The 20,819-nt window shown below is 46.8% G+C and overlaps 1 protein-coding gene across 2 annotated transcripts in view; it reads right to left on the reverse strand.

Annotated features, from left to right (window-relative positions):
* The window catches only part of LOC139577843 (myoferlin-like), a 67,630-nt gene that overhangs the window by 1,989 nt on the left and 44,822 nt on the right, over positions 1 to 20,819 (reverse strand). For both annotated transcript variants that reach the window (XM_071405001.1, XM_071405003.1), the window contains 9 exons: positions 11,411 to 11,559; positions 10,947 to 11,086; positions 10,383 to 10,471; positions 5,046 to 5,141; positions 4,230 to 4,371; positions 3,788 to 3,887; positions 3,302 to 3,495; positions 457 to 566; positions 111 to 258 (listed from right to left, as the gene is read on the reverse strand). In XM_071405001.1, coding sequence (XP_071261102.1) covers positions 111 to 258; positions 457 to 566; positions 3,302 to 3,495; positions 3,788 to 3,887; positions 4,230 to 4,371; positions 5,046 to 5,141; positions 10,383 to 10,471; positions 10,947 to 11,086; positions 11,411 to 11,559 — 1,168 coding nt within the window. The remainder of the gene's footprint in view (positions 1 to 110; positions 259 to 456; positions 567 to 3,301; positions 3,496 to 3,787; positions 3,888 to 4,229; positions 4,372 to 5,045; positions 5,142 to 10,382; positions 10,472 to 10,946; positions 11,087 to 11,410; positions 11,560 to 20,819) is intronic.

Below are 20,819 nucleotides of genomic sequence, written 5' to 3' on the forward strand. Positions count from 1 at the left end.
AACACAACAAATGTATGCACAATGTACTCACTATAGTTGCTATGGATGAAAGTGTCTTCTAAGTGGCATAGATATATTCGTATTATAGATTACAAGGACATATATCTTACTGGTAGGGAGTACAGCAGGATCCCAAGGAACAAGAGCACAAGCAGGAGGACTATCAAACCAATGAAGGTCCATTTGAATCTGCGCCATATGATGAACTTCATGGTCTTGCATGGACTGGTGAACCAGAAGAAGGAAGTGTCGGGGCGACTGTATGGAGAGAGAAACAACAAAACACATTTTTTTTAGGGGGTAGGCCTAGGCAAGCCCAGTTTGAAATGTAGACTCTTATTGGGTGCCATGTTGTTACTGAATGTTATAGCGCTATGTAGTTTGTATGTTAAAACATTCTACTTACAATGTATAAGCTACAATGTTATTGTCATACATGGTTGAAAGGTCACTTACTTGGGAAAGTCTAGTTTGGGGTTCATGTTGGGTTCGTCCCGGCCCTTCCCAGCAGGCCTCTCTTCTACCTCCCTCTCTTCCACTATTTCCAGGGTCATCTCCACTTTCCCCTATGAGAATACAGAGACAGTCATAAACACGCCACAGACTTTCTCATCCATCTGCTATGTGATCTATAAACACATTTAGCCCTAAAGCTTGCGATTTCAGACATCCATTTCTCGTCATTATGTTTATCAATACTGTGCAAAGGATCAAAGTGACTAAATACTGTCACCTATGAGCAGGCATTTCTGGCTATAAATTCATCCACAATGACACCTGATCCACTATAAGAATGTATTTTGAGGAAATCTGTATTAACTTATATTACATTTACATCAGTCTTATCCAGAGAGGCTTTCATTCATCTTAACTTCTTGCAACTATAGGGGGTGCTGTTCTGCATTAGCATATTTGGGTCTCCAAATTAAACTGCCTCGTGCTAAATTCTTGATCGTACAATATGCATATTATTGTTATTATTGGATAGAAAACACCTTCTAGTTTCTATAGAAGTTGGAATTTTGTCTCTGAGTGGTACAGAACAATATCTACAGCACTTTTCATGACAGGTGTCAGATTTCAGAATTTTTTACCCCTGATCTGGAGTCTGTTTTTAAGGCGACAGTGAATGCTATGAAGAAACCGACACTGCCTACGTCTTCCTCTGGGTGTCTGTACGTCATCACGTTTTGAATGGAGTCTATTGCACAATCCCAGCCCATATAAAACCACAAAACGTGGGACTACCTTTCTCTCTCTCCGCGCGCCACAAGCAAGATAGGCATCGGACCTGCCTCATTCCAAATCGTTGTTTAACTAGTTAGATTTCTCCGGTCATGTTTTCAGTCGTTATAGTTGTTAAAAACATCATAATGTAGTTAATTTGAACCGTTTTATAGCAATTTATATCCGTTTAGTGCGATTTTGAGGAATTTCTTTGTCGTGCCCTTTTTAGCTTTGGAAACGTTTCGGGGTGTCGGTCGTTGGTGGTGGACATTTCGAAGGACAGAGGACATCTATCGACCAAAAGACGTTTATAACATAGAAAGGATACATTGCCCAAGAATATGATGGAAGAACAGCTCAAAGTAAGCAATATTTAATATGATAAATTGTTGTTCTGTCGAAATATTTTAAACGCATATTTCGCCATTTTGTTTGTTATCGCGTCACTTGGCGAACCCTGTATTGAAAAGTAAGGATAATTTAAAAAATGTAAGTCAGCGGTTGCATTAAGAACTAATTTGTCTTTCGATTCCTGTCAACCCTGTATTTTTTAGTCAAGTATATGATTAGCTTTCAATTAAACTAGATCACTCTGATAGATGACGTCAGACATATTGAGGCTTGATTTCCTAGTATTTTTATTGTGTAACCACGGTTTTGTATGGCTAAATATGCACCTTTTCGAACAAACTGTATATGTATGTTGTAAAATGATGTTACAGGAGTGTCATCTGAAGAATTCTGAGAAGGTTAGTGAAAAAATTAATATATTTTGGCGGTGATTACGTTATAGCGCTCTTTGGCTGGAATCGATGCTCTGGTAACGTTTGCACATGTGGTATGCTAACTTATCGATTTATTGTGTTTTCGCTGAAAAACGCTTAGAAAATCTGAAATATGGTCTGAAATCACAAGAACTGGGTCTTTCCATTGCTATGCTTTGTCTATTTTTATGAAATGTTTTATGATGAGTAAATTGGTCATACACGTTGCTCTATCTAGTAATTCTAGTCGATTTGTGATGGTCGGTGCAATTGTAAACTGTGATTTCTACCTGAAATATGCACTTTTTTCTAACAACACCTATCCTATACCATAAATATGTTATCAGACTGTCATCTGAAGAGGTTTTTTATAGGTTATTGGCTATCAATATCTTAGTTTAGCCGAATTGGTGATAGCACCTGAAGGAGTAAGAAACTGATGGAGTTAGAAAAGTGGTGTATTTTGCTAACGTGTTTAGCTAATAGATTTACATATTGTGTCTTCCCTGTAAAACATTTGAAAAATCTGAAATGGTGGCTTTATTCACAAGATCTGTATCTTTCATCTGGTGTCTTGGACTTGTGATTTAATGATATTTAGATGCTACTATCTACTTGTGAAGCTATGCTAGCTATGCTAATCAGTGTGTGGGGGGGGTGGGGGGTGATCCCGGACCCGGGGTAGAGGCTCGTGAAAGGTTAAGGTAGCTAGGTACGACAACCACATACCACAGTTACAGTAAATTCCCAAAGGGAAAGGTTGGTGTGTGTGGTGCGTCCTGTCCAAGCGTGTGTGTTGCCCGCAGGGCCGGCCCTACCGATAATCAACATAAGCGGACGCTAGGTCGGTGTCAGGGTCTCAACTTACTGTTGAGAATTAAAATAGTAGAAAACACAAGGTGCAATTTTTTTATTTGGTAGTGTTCCTCCATTGATTTTGGGGGCACAAAGGTAGTCTAGCGGTTAAGAGAGGGGCCAGTATCCGAAAGGTCGCTGTTTCAAATACCAGAGCTGACTAGGCGAAAAATCTGACGTGCCCTTGAGCTGAGCTCCTGTAAGTCGCTCTGGTTAAAAACGTTTGCTAAATGACAATTTTGTTAGTCGCTCTAATCCAGGTATCGTATGAACATGGCATAAGTAATGGAACAATTTGTAGAACTGCAGTAAATTAGCTTTAAAACGACAAAATATACTCTCCGCCCCATGGCAGAATATGTAGAATTGCAATATTTTCTGTATTCATGGCAAAATGGGAAAATTAACTTAGAATTTGCCATTTTCTCTCTCAGTTTCACTACAACAGGACTTACACCCAGGATGTGCTTCCCATCCTGCTCGATCATACAGGGCCACCAGCCCCGCACAGACTTCTGGGAGAACAGAGAGTTGGGCAGTGGTTGTTTGGAAGGTGTGGAGCCTGTAACCCCTGGTAACATTTTCAGACTGCATTTCTCAGGGGTCTTGGCAGGGGGGATCAGATGAAGCAGGTCCAGCTCAACTGTGCCTGTGTCCCAAATACAACAAAAACTACATTAGCAATCCCTTTATATCACTGTTTCCTTCCCACATTTCCTATTCACCGTTATATGTTATGTACTGCAGACCTGGGTTGAAATAAGATTGGTTTTCAAATGCTGATGGATGTTTCTTGTTATTGTCTTCATGGACAATAAACATACATTAATTCAATGAGTTAACCAGTCAGTCAGTCAGATATTTGGAGACATCCAGTGATGAGAAAAAGAGAAACACTTTGTATCAGTTAGTTTAGATCAGAGGAAATAAATGTATCTTACCCAGATAGTCATCCAGTGAGAATTTGTCATTGTCCCAAATCTGGACGATCAACTTTGGGGGGGTCCGAAACTCGGTTTGGTCCAGATTCCAAAAATGCTCCTGACAACAAACCAAACAAACACATTTGGATGTAAGTCTGGAGCTCAACATCTGCCCAACATATACGTTTCTGAAACTAACATATACATTTCTGAAACTAATATTTACGGTCAAACTTTTACTTAATTTTTCAAAATGTTTCACTTTAGGTCATAACTGTAAAAGAGAATGTGTTAGCTCAGTTGGTAGGGCATGGCGCTTGCAACACCAGAATAGTGGGTTTGATTCCTGGTACCACGCATACATAAAATGTATGCACAACACACATGACTAAGTCACTTTGGATAAAAGTGTCTGCTAAATAAAGGCAATAAATAAGACAATAAATCTCTTCAAACGCACTTTCCTGGAAACGAGGCACAGTTGCTCTGCGGGCAGGTAGTCAAAGCCAAAGACGAACCGCCAGTTGAAGTTGCCATCACCATCCAGGGATCTGTAATGGACGTCTGTCTTCTGCTTGTCCTCCTCCATACCTGGCATCCATCTGTAAATAAATATACTTTAAAATGACTAAAACCAAATGGAAACAGTGTAGTAATGATAATGGACCTGCATTCACACAGTTTCTTGACTGTTTCCAGCTCGCTATAATCACCAAAATGAAAGCTAGACAGTCAGGGAGCATCGGAAATTCCCAAAACAATGGATAGAGCACCATTTTTTGCAAATTTTGACGGCGAGGAATTGTAACAAATATTCAGTGCGTCCCTTCAGACCTCGTTGAACACCGAATGCGGCCTCCAAGGCAAAATGAGTTTGACACCACTGCTCTTGCGCCTATTTACTCGATTGACCATACATCATTATTTCTCTATCAATTCCCTGTTTACTGTATGCCACCAATCGAGTCGGCAATGGGGTACACTCTCATGCACTCTGCAATGAAAACATTTCAACATAATTATGAAGTCAAAGTTGGTTGTGTCTTTACTTGTGTGTATTTTTTTACATTTGTTTTGGACACCTATGTTTTCCTGCTAGAACCAGCACCTAGATCTAAAGTATATGGACAGCTGTGCACATGGTTTTCACTTCTTTTTTGCACACTTAAAATGTAGGGTTCACTACCCTTGCTTGCTCAGTAATACAGTATGATCCGTATGAATAGCCAATCACTCAATACTGTACCACTGAGTAGCCAATCATGCTCTGCCGTACCCTTTGACGTAAATGTCACTCATATTCTCTCCGGTGATGCTGGTCTCATCTAGTATGACATCAGTCGTGTTCCAGACGATAGCCCGCATGAAGTACCTGTTGAAAAATATCATACACTTAAAGGCTCAATCTACCATTTCAATAAACAGCCTAACACTGCCACTTTGTTTGGTAAATGTAAAGGTATGAGGTGGGAATGTAACCACCAAATTCATAAGCAGAACTGAGAATGCAAGAACTGACAGTCTATGAGATCCTGATTCCCATTTAAAAAAGCCTTATGAGTGACCAAAATACACAGTTGAAGTCAGAAGTTTACATACACCTGAGCCAAATACATTTAAACTCAGTTTCACAATTCTTGACATTTAATCCTAGTAAAAAAATCCTGTCTTAGGTCAGTTACGATACCACTTTATTTTAAGAATGTGAAATGTCAGAATAATAGCAGAGAGAATGATTTATTTCAGCTTTATTTCTTTGATCACATTCCCAATGGGTCAGAAGTTTACATACACTGTTAAGGCTGTCAATGTCGTTCTCCTCCTCAGACGAGGAGGAGCATGGATCAGACCAAGATGCGGAGAGGTAAGTGTTCATGATTTAATGAAACAACAAGAAAACACTTAAACCTACAAAATAACAAACGTGACTAACCTTAAACAGTCCTGTGTGGTCCAAACACTGACACAGGAAACAAACACCCACAAAACACAGGTGAAACCCAGGCTGCCTAAGTATGACTCTCAATCAGGGACAACGATTGACAGCTGTCTCTGATTGAGAATCATACCAGGCCGAACACAAACTCCCAACATAGAAATACAAACATAGACAAACCCACCCAACTCACGCCCTGACCAACTAAAATGAATACAAAACAAAGGAAAACAGGTCAGGAACGTGACAGAACCCCCCCCTTAAGGTGCGAACTCCGGGCGCACCAGCACAAAGTCTAGGGGAGGGTCTGGGTGGGCGTCTGTCCACGGTGGCGGCTCTGGCGCTGGTCGTGGTCCCCACCCCACCATAGTCAACCCCCGCTTCCGTGGCCTCCTCAAAATGTCCACCCTCCATGTCAATCCCCCTATACTAAAGAGCAGTAGCAGACTGAGTGGTAGCACCTGACTGAGGGGCAGCACCGGACTGAGGGGCGGATCCTGGCTCTGGCGGATCCTGGCTGGCGGAAGGCTCTGGCGGATCCTGGCTGGCGGAAGGCTCTGGCGGATCCTGGCTGGCGGATCCTGGCTGGCGGAAGGCTCTGGCGGATCCTGGCTGGCGGAAGGCTCTGGAGGATCCTGGCTGGCGGAAGGCTCTGGAGGATCCTGGCTGGCGGAAGGCTCTGGAGGATCCTGGCTGGCGGAAGGCTCTGGCGGATCCTGGCTGGACGGCTCTGGCTGGTCCTGGCTGGACGGCTCTGGCTGGTCCTGGCTGGACGGCTCCCGCAGATCCTGTCTGGTTGGCAGCTCTGGCAGATCCTGTCTGGTTGGCGTCTCTGGCAGATCCTGTCTGGTTGGCGGCTCTGGCAGATCCTGTCTGGTTGGCGGCCCTGGCAGATCCTGACTGACGACTGGCTCTAACGGCTCGGGACAGACGGATGGCTCAGACGGCGCTGGGGAGACGGATGGCTCAGACGGCGCTGGGGAGACGGATGGCTCAGACGGCGCTGGGGAGACGGACGGCTCAGACGGCGCTTGGCAGACGGGCAGTTCAGGCCCCGCTGGGCAGACGGGCAGTTCAGGCCCCGCTGGGCAGACGGGCAGTTCAGGCCCCGCTGGGCAGACGGGCAGTTCAGGCACCGCTGGGCAGACGGGCAGTTCAGGCACCGCTGGGCAGACGGGCAGTTCAGGCACCGCTGGGCAGACGGGCAGTTCAGGCACCGCTGGGCAGACGGGCAGTTCAGGCACCGCTGGGCAGACGGGCAGTTCAGGCACCGCTGGGCAGACGGGCAGTTCAGGCACCGCTGGGCAGACGGGCCGTTCAGGCACCGCTGGGCAGACGGCAGACTCTGGCCGGCTGAGACGCACTATAGGCCTGGTGCGTGGTACCGGAACTGGAGGCACTGGGCTGGAGACACGCACCATAGGGAGAGTGCGTGGAGGAGGAACAGGGCTCTGGAGATGCACTGGAAGCCTGGTGCATGGTGTCGGCACTGATGGTACTGGGCTGGGGTGGGAAGGTGGCGCCGGATATACCGGACCGTGAAGGAGGACACGCGCTCTTGAGCACCGAGCCTCTCCAACCTTACCAGGTTGAATGGTCCCCGTAGCCCTGCCAGTGCGGCGAGGTGGAATAGCCCGCACTGGGCTATGCAGGCGAACCGGGGACACCACCTGTAAGGCTGGTGCCATGTACGCCGGCCCGAGGAGACGTACTGGAGGCCAGATACGTTGAGCCGGCTTCATGGCATCCGGCTCGATGCCCAACCTAGCCCTCCCAGTGCGGCAAGGTGGAATAGCCCGCACTGGGCTAAGCACGCGTACTGGGGACACCGTGCGCTTTACCGCATAACACGGTGTCTGACCAGTACGACGCCCTCTCACTCCACGGCAAGCCCGGGGAGCTGGCTCAGGTATCCAACCCGGCTTCGCCACACTCCCCTTTAGCCTCCCCCCAAGAAATTTTTGGGTGAGCCTCTCGGGCTTCCAGCCGCTCTTACGTGCTTTTGCCTCATAGAACCTCCTCTCCGCTTTCGCTGCCTCCAGCTCCGCTTTGGGACGGCGATATTCCCCTGGCTGAGTCCAGGGTCCTTTGCCGTCCAGGATCTCCTCCCAAGTCCATTCCTCTTTTCCCCATTGCTGTTGTTCTTGCCTTCCTTCCTCAATCCGCTTGGTCCTGTTGTGGTGGGTGTTTCTGTTAAGGCTGTCAATGTCGTTCTCCTCCTCAGACGAGGAGGAGCATGGATCAGACCAAGATGCGGAGAGGTAAGTGTTCATGATTTAATGAAACAACAAGAAAACACTTAAACCTACAAAATAACAAACATAGACAAACCCACCCAACTCACGCCCTGACCAACTAAAATGAATACAAAACAAAGGAAAACAGGTCAGGAACGTGACATACACTCAATTAGTATTTGGTAGCATTGCCTTTAAATTGTTTAACTTGGGTCAAATGTTTCGGGTAGCCTTTCACAAGCTTCCCACAAGTAGTTGGGTCAATTTTGGCCCATTCCTACTGACAGAGCTGGTGTAACTGAATCAGGTTTGTAGGCCTCCTTGCTCGCACATGCTTTTTCAGTTCTGCCCACACATTTTCTATGGGATTGAGGTCAGGGCTTTGTGATGGCCACTCCAATACCTTGACTTTGTTCTCCTTAAGCCATTTTGCCACAACTTTGGAAGTATGCTTGGGGTTATTGTCCATTTGGAAGACCCATTTGCGACCAAGCTTTAACTTCCTGAATGATGTCTGGAGATGTTGCTTCAATATATCCACATAATTTTGCTGCCTCATGATGGCTTCTATTTTGTGAAGTGCACCAGTCCCTCCTGCAGCAAAGCACCCCCACAACATGATGCTGCCACCCCCGTGCTTCACGGTTGGGATGGTGTTCTTCGACTTGCAAGCCTCTCCCTTTTTCCTCCAAACGTAACGATGGTCATTATGGCCAAACAGTTCTATTTTTGTTTCATCAGACCAGAGGACATTTCTCCAAAAAGTACAATCTTTGTCCCCAAGTGCAGTTGCACCTGGCTTTTTTATGGCGGTTTTGGAGCAGTGGCTTCTTCCTTGCTGAGGGCCTTTCAGGTTATGTCGATATAAGACTCGTTTTACTGTGGATATAGATACTTTTGTACCTGTTTCCTCCAGCATCTTCACAAGGTCCTTTGCTGTTGTTCTGGGATTGGTTTGCACTTTTCGCACCAAAGTACGTTCATCTCTAGGAGACAGAACGCGTCTCCTTCCTGAGCGGTATGACTGCTTTGTGGTCCCATAGTGTTTGTACTTGCGTACTATTGTTTTTACAGATGAATGTGGTACCTTCAAGCATTTGTAAATTGCTCCCAAGGATGAACCAGACTTGTGGAGGTCTACAATATTTTTTCTGAGGTCTTGGCTGATTTCTTTTGATTTTCCCATGATGTCAAGCAAAGAGGCACTGAGTTTGAAGGTAGGCCTTGAAATACATCCACAGGTATACCTCCAATTGATTCAAATTAGATCAATTAGCCTATCAGAAGCTTCTAAAGGCATGACATAATTTTCTGGAATTTTCCAAGCTGTTTAAAGGCACAGTCAACTTAGTGTATGTAAACTTCTGAACCACTGGAATTGTGATACAGTGAATTATAAGTGAAATAATCTGTCTGTAAACAATTGTTAGAAAAATTACTTGTGTCATGCATAAAGTAGATATCCTAACTGACTTGCCAAAACTATAGTTTGTTAACAACAAATTTGTGGAGTGTTTGAAAAATTTGTTTTAATGACTTCAACCTAAGTGTTTGTAAACTTCCGACTTCAACTGTATATATTTTTAAAAGCATTCATGATTTGCTTAAATGTAATATACTAACTATTACTCTTGTTAAAAATATTAACTGGTATTACATTTGGTGAAGATCACATTATGACTTGTATAGGACTCGAAACACAAAGTTTAAGACTTGAGACTTGTCGGTCTTGACTTGAGACTTGACTCGGAATTGCCTGTCTTGACTTGGGACTTGACTTGGGACTTGAGTGCTAAGACTTGAGACTTACTTGTGACTTGTAAAACAATGACTTGGTCTAACCTCTGTTATCTCCTATTTGGCATGTCTCTTCTGTTGCAGTTCGTGGCAGTACTGACAGATGTGTTGACATGACAACTGAGTAGAAGTTTTGAACGACCCTTCCCCCTTTTTTCCCCCATGCTGGCTGATGACCTAGCTAGCCATTAACTAGCTAACACAAATGAAAGAGGAAACCTAGAAGTAACTTTGCTATAGATGAATAGGGGAAAACAGTAATTATATTTGCTGACATCCTGCAGTCAAATTTCTGCACCAATTGACTAGCTAGCTATGTAAACCGCTCCCCTGGTTACAAGGTGGTACTTATTTAAATTAGGTAAGAGAATAAGACGTTACCATTGGTGTATTAAAATGAGGTGAATAAAAATGTATGTGATGTCACATAAAGCCTCAATTAACCCTGCCTCCTGAGTTCAAGTTTTTAACACAGAGGAGGAAGCCAGTAAGTGTATGATCAAACTTCATCAATGTACCACCACCAGTCATTTCTCATACTTTGATCATCCTGGTTTCATCCAATTATCATCAAATATGATGAAAAATATGATTTTGACTGTGCAGGTTCTATATTTTTAATGAATGTAATAAAGGCCCTCACTTTTTGGCTTGGCGTGGAGTAATGTGGCAGGGAGGTCCCAGTAAACCCAGGCTCTTGGGGAAGATGTCCACCCACATCTGAATCTTTCCCTAACGATGGGGAGAGTGAGAGCCAATACAATTGGTAAGGATTCCCTAGACCAGCCTTCCTCAAATCTCTCCTTGGGGACCCCCCAGAGTTAGCAAAGCTGATTCAACTTGTCAACTCAACATCAAGCCCTTACTACTTGAATCAGGTGTGCTAGTTCAGAGCTACAACCAAATGGTGAAACGTCTGGGGGTCCCCGAGGTGAGGTTTGAGAAGCACTGCTCTAGACAATGTCATGTTGTCACACAACAAACAAACACCTCATGTAGACATTTCTTATTTTTTCTTGGATAATGTGGCCTGATAATGCAGTACAATGTTTGGACGTTTCATGAGAGCAATAAGGAAACAATTTATAATGACTATTATAAACTATAAGCATTTCATTATTTCTAAATGCATTTTTTTACATGCTTATAAACTTACAATGAAGGCTATTAGAAAGTGTTATCAGGAAAACGGGAATAAGGTACTAACCTGGGACAGTGTAGGTTGGTAAGTACTGTAGAGAGTCCTGGTTTCCACATGCTCTGGTACCAGACCCTGTTTACTGAGGACATGCAGGGCCATCCTCTCCCTGGCTGGACCCAGGTGCTGGTGGATGACTCTGTTGGCCTCTAGCGACAGGACACACAACTCAGTCAGGAGACAGAGGTTTGGATTGACGTTCTGATGACTAACACATTCACTATGTTGTGGTTGAAGTAAAATGCCACATGTATTTTTTTTTTAAAGTAATATTCTTTCTGCTTTATCTGTGGAACTCCTCTAATAGAACGGTATGTACCTCAGATGGTTGAATACTAACTTCTTGGGCAAATCTCCCATTGAAATGGATGGTTTACATGGAGGTCTAAAGTGATTCGCACATCCCTCAAGTTATTAACACAACTCTTGCCTAGCTAACAACGTGTGGTTTGCTACTTAGTGGTTTTCTGTACCAAAGTCCAGCAGGCTGTAGTCTCTTCCCCCGAAGGAGAGAGTGCTGCCGTCAGCAGAGGTGCGGGGTGAAGGGTTCCCTCTTAGTCTGGCCAGGTTCTCCAGGATCTGGGAGGGCTTCAGCTGATCCCTCCACTGGTTGGTCCCTGAGCTGTTTTGTAATGTTATATAATTATTATAACATACAATACAATAGTATTCTCTAGTGGGGGTTGGATTATGCCAGAATAAAAGTTGAGCTGAACTGGGCAACTACAGGCAATTAAAAGGCATGAATCATAAATTCAACGGATCAGAGACACAGTGGGAAAGTTGGACTGATAGACCTGTATAACTGACAGTCGTACAGACAGACAAACAGTGTCACGCCTGCCCCCGCTCCCCCACCCTGGTGCTCGAGGGCGTCAGGCTACCCATCATCATACGCAACTGTTACCATCCTTACGCGCAGCTGCGCTCATTGGACTCACCTGGCCTACCTCACTTTGTTGATTCCCCCCTGCATATACACTACCGTTCAAAAGTTTGGAGTCACTTAGAAATGTCCTTGTTTTTGAAAGAAAAGCAATTTTTTTGTCCATTAAAATAACATCAAATTGATCAGAAATACAGTGTAGACATTGTTAATGTTGTAAATTACTATTGTTGCTGGAAACGGCAGATTTTTTTTATGGAATATCTACATAGGCGTACAGAGGCCCATTATCAACAACCATCACTCCTGTGTTCCAATGGCACGTTGTGTTAGCTAATCCAAGTTTATAATTTTAAAAGGCTAATTGATCATTAGAAAACCCTTCTGCAATTATGTTAGCACGGCTGAAAACTGTTGTGCTGATTATAGAAGCAATAAAACTGGCCTTCTTTAGACTAGTTGAGTATCTGGAGCATCAGCATTTGTGGGTTCGATTACAGGCTCAAAAAGGCCAGAAACAAAGAACTTTCTTCTGAAAATCGTCAGTCTATTCTTGTTCTGAACAAATGAAGGCTATTCCATGCGAGATATTGCCAAGAAACTGAAGATATCGTACAATGCTGTGTACTACTTCCTTCACAGAACAGCGCAAACTGACTCTAACCAGAATAGAAAGAGGAGTGGGAGACCCCGGTGCACAACTGAGCAAGAGGACAAGTGCATTAGAGTGTCTACTTTGAGAAACAGTCTGCACAGCGTGATATCAAACCAGAGCATATCGGACTGCTTTTTCTCTACCTCATCTCCGGATTCCTAGCGCAAGCTCTGAACCTTTACACCGGATCATCGCAGCTAGCTAGCTGTTATCCGAGTGGCTACTCCTGGCTAACGTCTCTGTCGCGAAGCAAGCACCAGTTAGCCTGGAGCTAGCCTGGAGCTAGGCCCATCTCCCGGCTAGCTGTAAAGGTCCATCAGCCAATTCTTGAGCTACAATACCTATTTTGCCAATTGGCCTGGACCCTTTTACTGCCGATACGGAGCCTTCGATCCATCACGAATGATCTGCCGACATAACCGTCCGAGGGGGTTTCAACAGGCTCTTCCGTTGTGACGTCCCCCGAAGGCCCATCTACTAGCCTGCTAGCCCGTGTCTCCAGCTCGCCGAGCTACTCACTGGACCCTATGATCACTCGGCTACACATGCCTCTCCCTAATGTCAATATTCCTTGTCTATTGCTGTTTTGGTTAGTGATTACTGTCTTATTTTACTGTAGAGCCTCCAGCCCTGCTCAATATGCCTTAGCTAGCCCTTTTGTTGCACCCCCCACACATGCGGTGACCTCACCTGGCTTAAATGGTGCCTCTAGAGACAAAACCTCTCTCATTGTCACTCGATGCCTAGGTTTACCTCCACTGTATTCACATCCTACCATACCATTGTCTGTACATTATGCCTTGAATCTATTCTTCCACGCCCAGAAATCTGCTCCTTTTACTCTGTTCCGATCACACTAGACAACCAGTTCTTATAGCCTTTAGTCGTACCCTTATCCTACTCCTCCTCTGTTCATCTGGTGATGTTGTCACGTTCCTGACCTATTTTCTGTTAGTTTTGTGTGTTAGTTGGTCAGGACGTGAGGTTGGGTGGGCATTCTATGTTGTCTGTTTCTATGTTGGTTTAGGGTTGCCTGGTATGGCTCTCAATTGGAGGCAGGTGTTTGGCGTTCCTCTAATTGAGAGTCATATTTAGGTAGGCTGTTCACAGTGTTTGTTGGTGGGTGGTTGTCTCCTGTGATGTCTTCGTCGTTGTCGATGTTATTCACTTACGGGGCTGTTTGGCTGTTCGTACGTTTCGATGTAACGTTCCTGTTCGTGAGTTTACGTTTGTCGATGTAAGTTTATGTTCAGGTTCCGTTCGTTACGTTTTGTTATTTTGTGTAAGTTTTGAAAGTATTTTTGTTTTGTTTAGTGGCCGTCGTATTTGTAATAAAGATGGCTTATTTCCCTGACTCCGCATTTTGGTCTGAAGATCCTTCTCTCCTCACCTCATCCGAGGATGAGGAGAGCGACAGTCCGTTACAGAATCACCCACCACGCTAAGACCAAGCGGCAAGGGAAAAATAAACGGAGTAAGGGACAGGAGAAAAACAAGGATTTCTGGACATGGGAGCAGATAATGAATGGAGAGGGTCCCTGGGCTAAGGCAGGAGAAAATCGCCGTTCCCAGGAAGAGAGGGAGGCAGCTAAAGCCCAGGAGCGGTGGTTTGAGGAGGCAGCAAGAAGACGTGGCTGGAAGCCCGAAAAGCCATGGGAACAGGTGGAGGCACTGAGGAGAGCAGAGGCTACCGAGGAGAGGAACCGGAGCTATGAGGGAACGCGTCTGGCACGGAAGCCAAAAAAGCCCGTGAGTAATTCCCAAAAATTTCTTGGGGGGGGGCTAGGAGATAGTGGGCCAAGGGCAGGTAGGAGACCTGCGCCCACTTCCCAGGCTTACCGTGGAGAGCGGGAGTACGGGCAGGCGCCGTGTTACGCAGTAGAGCGCACGGTGTCTCCTGTACGAGTGCATAGCCCAGTGCGGGTTATTCCACCTCCCCGCACTGGTAGGGCTAGATTGAGTATTGAGCCAGGTGTCATGAGGCCGGCTCAACGCGTCTGGTCTCCAGTGCGTCTCCTCGGGCCGGCATACATGGCACCTGCCTTACGCATGGTTTCCCCGGTTCGCCTACATAGCCCGGTGCGGGTTATTCCACCTCCCCGCACTGGTCGGGCAACCGGGAGTATTCAACCAGGTAAGGTTGGGCAAGCTCAATGCTCAAGAGTGCCAGTACGCCTCCACGGTCCGGTATTTCCGGCACCACCTCCCCGCCCCAGCCTAGTACCTACAGTGTCTACACTACGCACTAGGCTACCAGTGCGTATCCTGAGCCCTGTTCCTCCTCCACGCACTCTCCCTGTAGTGCGTGTATCTAGCCCGGTGCCTCCAGTTCCGGCCCCACGCACTAAGCTACCAGTGCGTCTCCAGAGCCCTGTACACACTGTTTCTTCTCCCCCTACTAATCCTGATGTGCTTGCCCTCAGCCCGGTGTCACCAGTGCCGGTACCTCGCACCAGGTATAGAGTGGGCTTTGAGAGTCCAGTGTGCCCTGTCCCTGCTCCCCGCACTAGTAGGAAGGTGCTTGTCATTAGCACGGTGCCTCCAGTTCCGGCACCACGCACCAGGTCTACAGTGTACCGTATCCGGCCAGAGCCATCCGTCTCCCCAGCGCCATCTGAGCCATCCGTCTCCCCAGCGCCATCTGAGCCATCCGTCTCCCCAGCGCCATCTGAGCCATCCGTCTCCCCAGCGCCATCTGAGCCATCCGTCTCCCCAGCGCCGTCTGAGCCATCCGTCTGCCAGGAGCCTGCAAAGCCGCCCGTCTGCCATGAGCCTGCAAAGCCGCCCGTCTGCCATGAGCCTACAGAGCCGTCAGCCAGACAGGAGCCGCTAGAGCCGTCAGCCAGACAGGAGCCGCTAGAGCCGTCAGCCAGACAGGATCTGCCAGAGCCGCCAACCAGACAGGATCTGCCAGAGCCGCCAACCAGACAGGATCTGCCAGAGCCGCCAACCAGACAGGATCTGCCAGAGCCGCCAACCAGACAGGATCTGCCAGAGCCGCCAACCAGACAGGATCTGCCAGAGCCGCCAGCGAGCCATGAGCAGCCAGAGCCGTCAGAGCGCCATGAGCAGCCAGAGCCGTCAGAGCGCCATGAGCAGCCAGAGCCGTCAGAGCGCCATGAGCAGCCAGAGCCGTCAGAGAGCCATGAGCAGCTAGAGCCGTCAGAGAGCCATGAGCAGCCAGAGCCGTCAGAGAGCCATGAGCAGCCAGAGCCGTCAGAGAGCCATGAGCAGCCAGAGCCGTCAGAGAGCCATGAGCGTCGAGAGCCGTCAGCCTGCCATGAGCGTCGAGAGCCGTCAGCCTGCCATGAGCGTCGAGAGCCGTCAGCCTGCCATGAGCGTCGAGAGCCGTCAGCCTGCCATGAGCGTCGAGAGCCGTCAGCCTGCCATGAGCGTCGAGAGCCGTCAGCCTGCCATGAGCGTCGAGAGTCGTCAGTCAGCCATGAGCTGCCCTTCAGCCTGAAAAGGCTAGATACCCAGAACTGCCCATCAGTCCAGAGCTGTCTCTCTGTCCGGAGCTGCCTTTCAGTCCGGAGTTGCCCCTCTATCCTGATCTCCCTCTCTATCTTTATCTACTTCTATATTCTTATCTATCCCTCTGTCTTGATTTATCTCTCTGTCCCGGTGTTGTCCTTATTAGATATGTTGTTAAGGGGATTTTGTGGGGGTCAAAAGAGGGTGGACATTCTTGGAGGGAGGAAGCTAGGATGGATTATGGTGGGGTGGGAACCGCGCCCGGAGCCTGAGCCACCACCGTGGTTAGATGCCCACCCAGACCCTCCCCTAGACTTTGTGCTGGTGCGTCCGGAGTTCGCACCTTGTGGGGGGGGTACTGTCACGTTCCTGACCTATTTTCTGTTAGTTTTGTGTGTTAGTTGGTCAGGACGTGAGGTTGGGTGGGCATTCTATGTTGTCTGTTTCTATGTTGGTTTAGGGTTGCCTGGTATGGCTCTCAATTGGAGGCAGGTGTTTGGCGTTCCTCTAATTGAGAGTCATATTTAGGTAGGCTGTTCACAGTGTTTGTTGGTGGGTGGTTGTCTCCTGTGATGTCTTCGTCGTTGTCGATGTTATTCACTTACGGGGCTGTTTGGCTGTTCGTACGTTTCGATGTAACGTTCCTGTTCGTGAGTTTACGTTTGTCGATGTAAGTTTATGTTCAGGTTCCGTTCGTTACGTTTTGTTATTTTGTGTAAGTTTTGAAAGTATTTTTGTTTTGTTTAGTGGCCGTCGTATTTGTAATAAAGATGGCTTATTTCCCTGACTCCGCATTTTGGTCTGAAGATCCTTCTCTCCTCACCTCATCCGAGGATGAGGAGAGCGACAGCCCTTACAGATGTAGAGGTTAACCCAGGCCCTGCAGCCCTTAGCTCCACTCCCATTCCCCAGGCACTCTCATTTGTTGACTTCTGTAACCATAAAAGCCTTGGTTTCATGCATGTTAACATTAGAAGCCTCCTCCCTAAGTTTGTTTCATTCACTGCTTTAGCACACTCCGCCAACCCGGATGTGCTAGCCGTGTCTGAATCCTGGTTTAGGAAGGCCACCCAAAATACAGAAATTTCCATCCCTAACTATAACATTTCCCGACAAGATAGAACTGCCAAAGTTGGCGGAGTTGCAATCTACTGCAAAGATAGCCTGCAGAGTTCTGTCATACTATCCAGGTCTGTACTCAAACAATTCGGGCTTCTACTTTTAAAAATCCACCTTTCCAGAAACAATTCTCTCACCGTTGCCGCTTGTTATAGACCCCCTTCAGCCCCCAGCTGTGCCCTGGACACCATATGTGAATTGATTGCCCCCATCTATCTTCAGTGTTCGTACTGTTAGGTGACCTAAACTGGGACATGCTTAACACCCCGGTCGTCCTACAATCTAAGCTAGATGCCCTCAATCTCACACAAATTATCAAGGAACCAACAGGTACAACCCTAAATCCATAACCATGGGCACCCTCTTAGATATCATCCTGACCAACTTGCCCTCTAAATACACCTCTGCTGTCTTCAACCAGGATCTCAGAAATCATTGCCTCATTTCCTGCGTGCATAATGGGTCCGCGGTCAAACGACCACCCCTCATCACTGTCAAAAGCTCCCGAAAACACTTCAGAGAGCAGGCCTTTCTAATCTACCTGGCCCGGGTATCCTGGAAGGATATTGACCTCATCCCGTCAGTAGAGGATGCCTGGTTGCTCTTTAAAAGTGCTTTCCTCACCGTCTTAAATAAGCATGCACCATTCAAAAAATGTTGACATTGAACCGATATAGCCTGTGGTTCACCCCAGACTTGACTGCCCTTGACCAGCACAAAAACATCCTGTGGCGTTTTGTATTAGCATCAAATAGCCCCCGCGATATGCAACTTTTCAGGGAAGTCAGGAACCAATATGCTCAGTCAGTTCGGAAAGCTAAGGATAGCCTTTCAAACAGAAATTTGCATCCTGTAGCACTAATTCCAAAAGGTTTTGAGACACTGTAAAGTCCATGGATAATAAGAGCTGCCCACTGCACTGAGGATAGGAAACATTGTCACCACCGATAAATCTACGATAATCGATCATTTCAATAAGCATTTTTCTATGGCTGTCCATGCTTTCCTCCTGGCTACCCCTACTTCGGCCAACATCTCAGCACCCCCTGCAGCAACTTGCCCAAGCCCCCCTGCTTCTCCTTCACCCAAATCCAGACAGCTGACGTTCTGAAAGAGCTGAAAAATCTGGATCCATAAGAATAAGCTGGGCTAGACAATCTGGATCCTCTCTTTCTAAAATTATCAGCCGAAATTGTTGCAACCCCTATTACTAGCCTATTCAACCTCTTTCGTATCGTCTGAGATCCCCAAAGATTGGAAAGCTGCTGCTGTCATCCCCCTCTTCAAAGAGGAGACACTAGACACAAACTGTTATAGACCTATATCCATCCTGCCCTGCCTTTCTAAAATCTTCGAAAGCCAAGTTAACAAACAGATCACCGACCATTTCGAATCCCACCATACCTCCTCCACTATGCAACCTGGTTTCCGAGCTGGTCATGGGTGCACCTCAGCCACGCTCAAGGTCCTAAACAATATCATAACCGCCATCGATAAAAGACAGTACTGTGCAGCCGTCTTCATCGACCTGGCCAAGGCTTTCGACTCTGTCAATCACCGCATTCTTATTGGCAGACTCAATAGTCTTGGCTTCTTAAATGACTGCCTCGCCTGGTTCACCAACTACTTCTCAGATCGATTTGACACACTGAACTCTGAGGGCCTGTTGTCTGGACCTCTGGCAGTCTCTATGGGGGTGCCACAGGGTTAAATTCTCGGGCCGACTCTTTTCTCTGTATAAATCAATGATGTCGCTCTTGCTGCTGGTGATTCTCTTATCCACCTTTACGCAGATGACACCATTCTGTATACATCTGGCCCTTTGGACACTGTGCTAACAAACCTCCAAACGAGCTTCAATGCCATACAACACTCCTTCCGAGGCCTCCAACTTCTTTTAAATGCAAGTAAAACTAAGTGCAAGCTCTTCAACCGATCGCTGCCCGCACCCGCCCATCTAGCATCACTACTCTGGACGGTTTTGACTTAGAATATGTGGACAACTACAAATACCTAGGTGTCTGGTTAGACTGTAATCTCTCCTTGCAGACTCACATTAAGCATCTCCAATCCAAAATTCAATCTAGAATCGGCTTCCTATTTCGCAACAAAGCCTCCTTCACTCATGCTGCCAAACATACCCTCGTAAAACTGACTATCCTACCGATCCTTGACTTCGGCGATGTCATTTACAAAATAGCCTCCAACACTACTCAGCAAACTGGATGTAGTCTATCACAGTGCCATCCGTTTTGTCACCAAAGCCCCATATACTACCCACCACTGCGACCTGTATGCTCTCGTTGGCTGGCCCTCACTACATATTCGTCGCCAAACCCACTGGCTCCAGGTCATCTATAAGTCTATGCTATGTAAAGCCCCGCCTTACCTCAGGTCACTGGTCACCATAGCAACACCCACCCGTAGCACGCACTCCAGCAGGTATATTTCACTGGTCATCCCCAAAGCCAACACTTTCTTTGGCCGCCTTTCCTTCCAGTTCTCTGCTGCCAATGACTGGAACGAATTGCAAAAACCACTGAAGCTGGAGTCTTATATCTCCCTCTAACTTTAAGCATCAGCTGTCAGAGCAGCTTACCGATCACTGTACACATCCAATCTGTAAATAGCACACCCAACTACCTCGTCCCCATATTGTTATTTATCCTCTTCCTCTTTTGCACCCCAGTATCTCTACTTGCACATCATCATTTACATTTACATTTACATTTAAGTCATTTAGCAGACGCTCTTATCCAGAGCGACTTACAAATTGGTGCATTCACCTTATGATATCCAGTGGAACAACCACTTTACAATAGTGCATCTAACTCTTTTAAGGGGGGGGGGGGGGGGGGTTAGAAGGATTACTTTCTCCTATCCTAGGTATTCCTTAAAGAGGTGGGGTTTCAGGTGTCTCCGGAAGGTGGTGATTGACTCCGCTGACCTGGCGTCGTGAGGGAGTTTGTTCCACCATTGGGGTGCCAGAGCAGCGAACAGTTTTGACTGGGCTGAGCGGGAACTGTACTTCCCCAGAGGTAGGGAGGCGAGCAGGCCAGAGGTGGATGAACGCAGTGCCCTTGTTTGGGTGTAGGGCCTGATCAGAGCCTGAAGGTACGGAGGTGCCGTTCCCCTCACAGCTCCGTAGGCAAGCACCATGGTCTTGTAGCGGATGCGAGCTTCAACTGGAAGCCAGTGGAGAGAGCGGAGGAGCGGGGTGACGTGAGAGAACTTGGGAAGGTTGAACACCAGACGGGCTGCGGCGTTCTGGATGAGTTGTAGGGGTTTAATGGCACAGGGGTTTAATGGCATCATCTGCACATCTATCACTCCAGTGTTAATTATTTCGCCTCTATGGCCTATTTATTGCCTTACCTCCCTAGTCTTCTGCATTTGCACACACTGTACATAGATTTTTCTATTGTGCTATTGACTGTACGTTTGTTCATGTGTAACTCTGTGTTGTTGTTTTTGTCGCACTGCTTTGGTTTATCTTGGCCAGGTCGTAGTTGTAAATGAGAACTTGTTCTCAACTGGCCTACCTGGTTAAATAAAAATAAATAAATAAATAAAAAACAGACGCCTCAAAAGTCCTCAACTAGTAGCTTCATTGAATAGTACCCGCAAAACACCAGTCTCAACATCAACAGTGAAGAGGCGACTCGGGGATGCTGGCCTTCTAGGCCGAGTTGCAAAGAAAAAGCCATATCTCAGACTGGCCAATAAAAAGAAAAGATTAAGATGGGCA

This window comes from Salvelinus alpinus, chromosome 1 (genome assembly GCF_045679555.1).
Source record: "Salvelinus alpinus chromosome 1, SLU_Salpinus.1, whole genome shotgun sequence".
NCBI classification, from domain to species: Eukaryota; Metazoa; Chordata; class Actinopteri; order Salmoniformes; family Salmonidae; genus Salvelinus; species Salvelinus alpinus.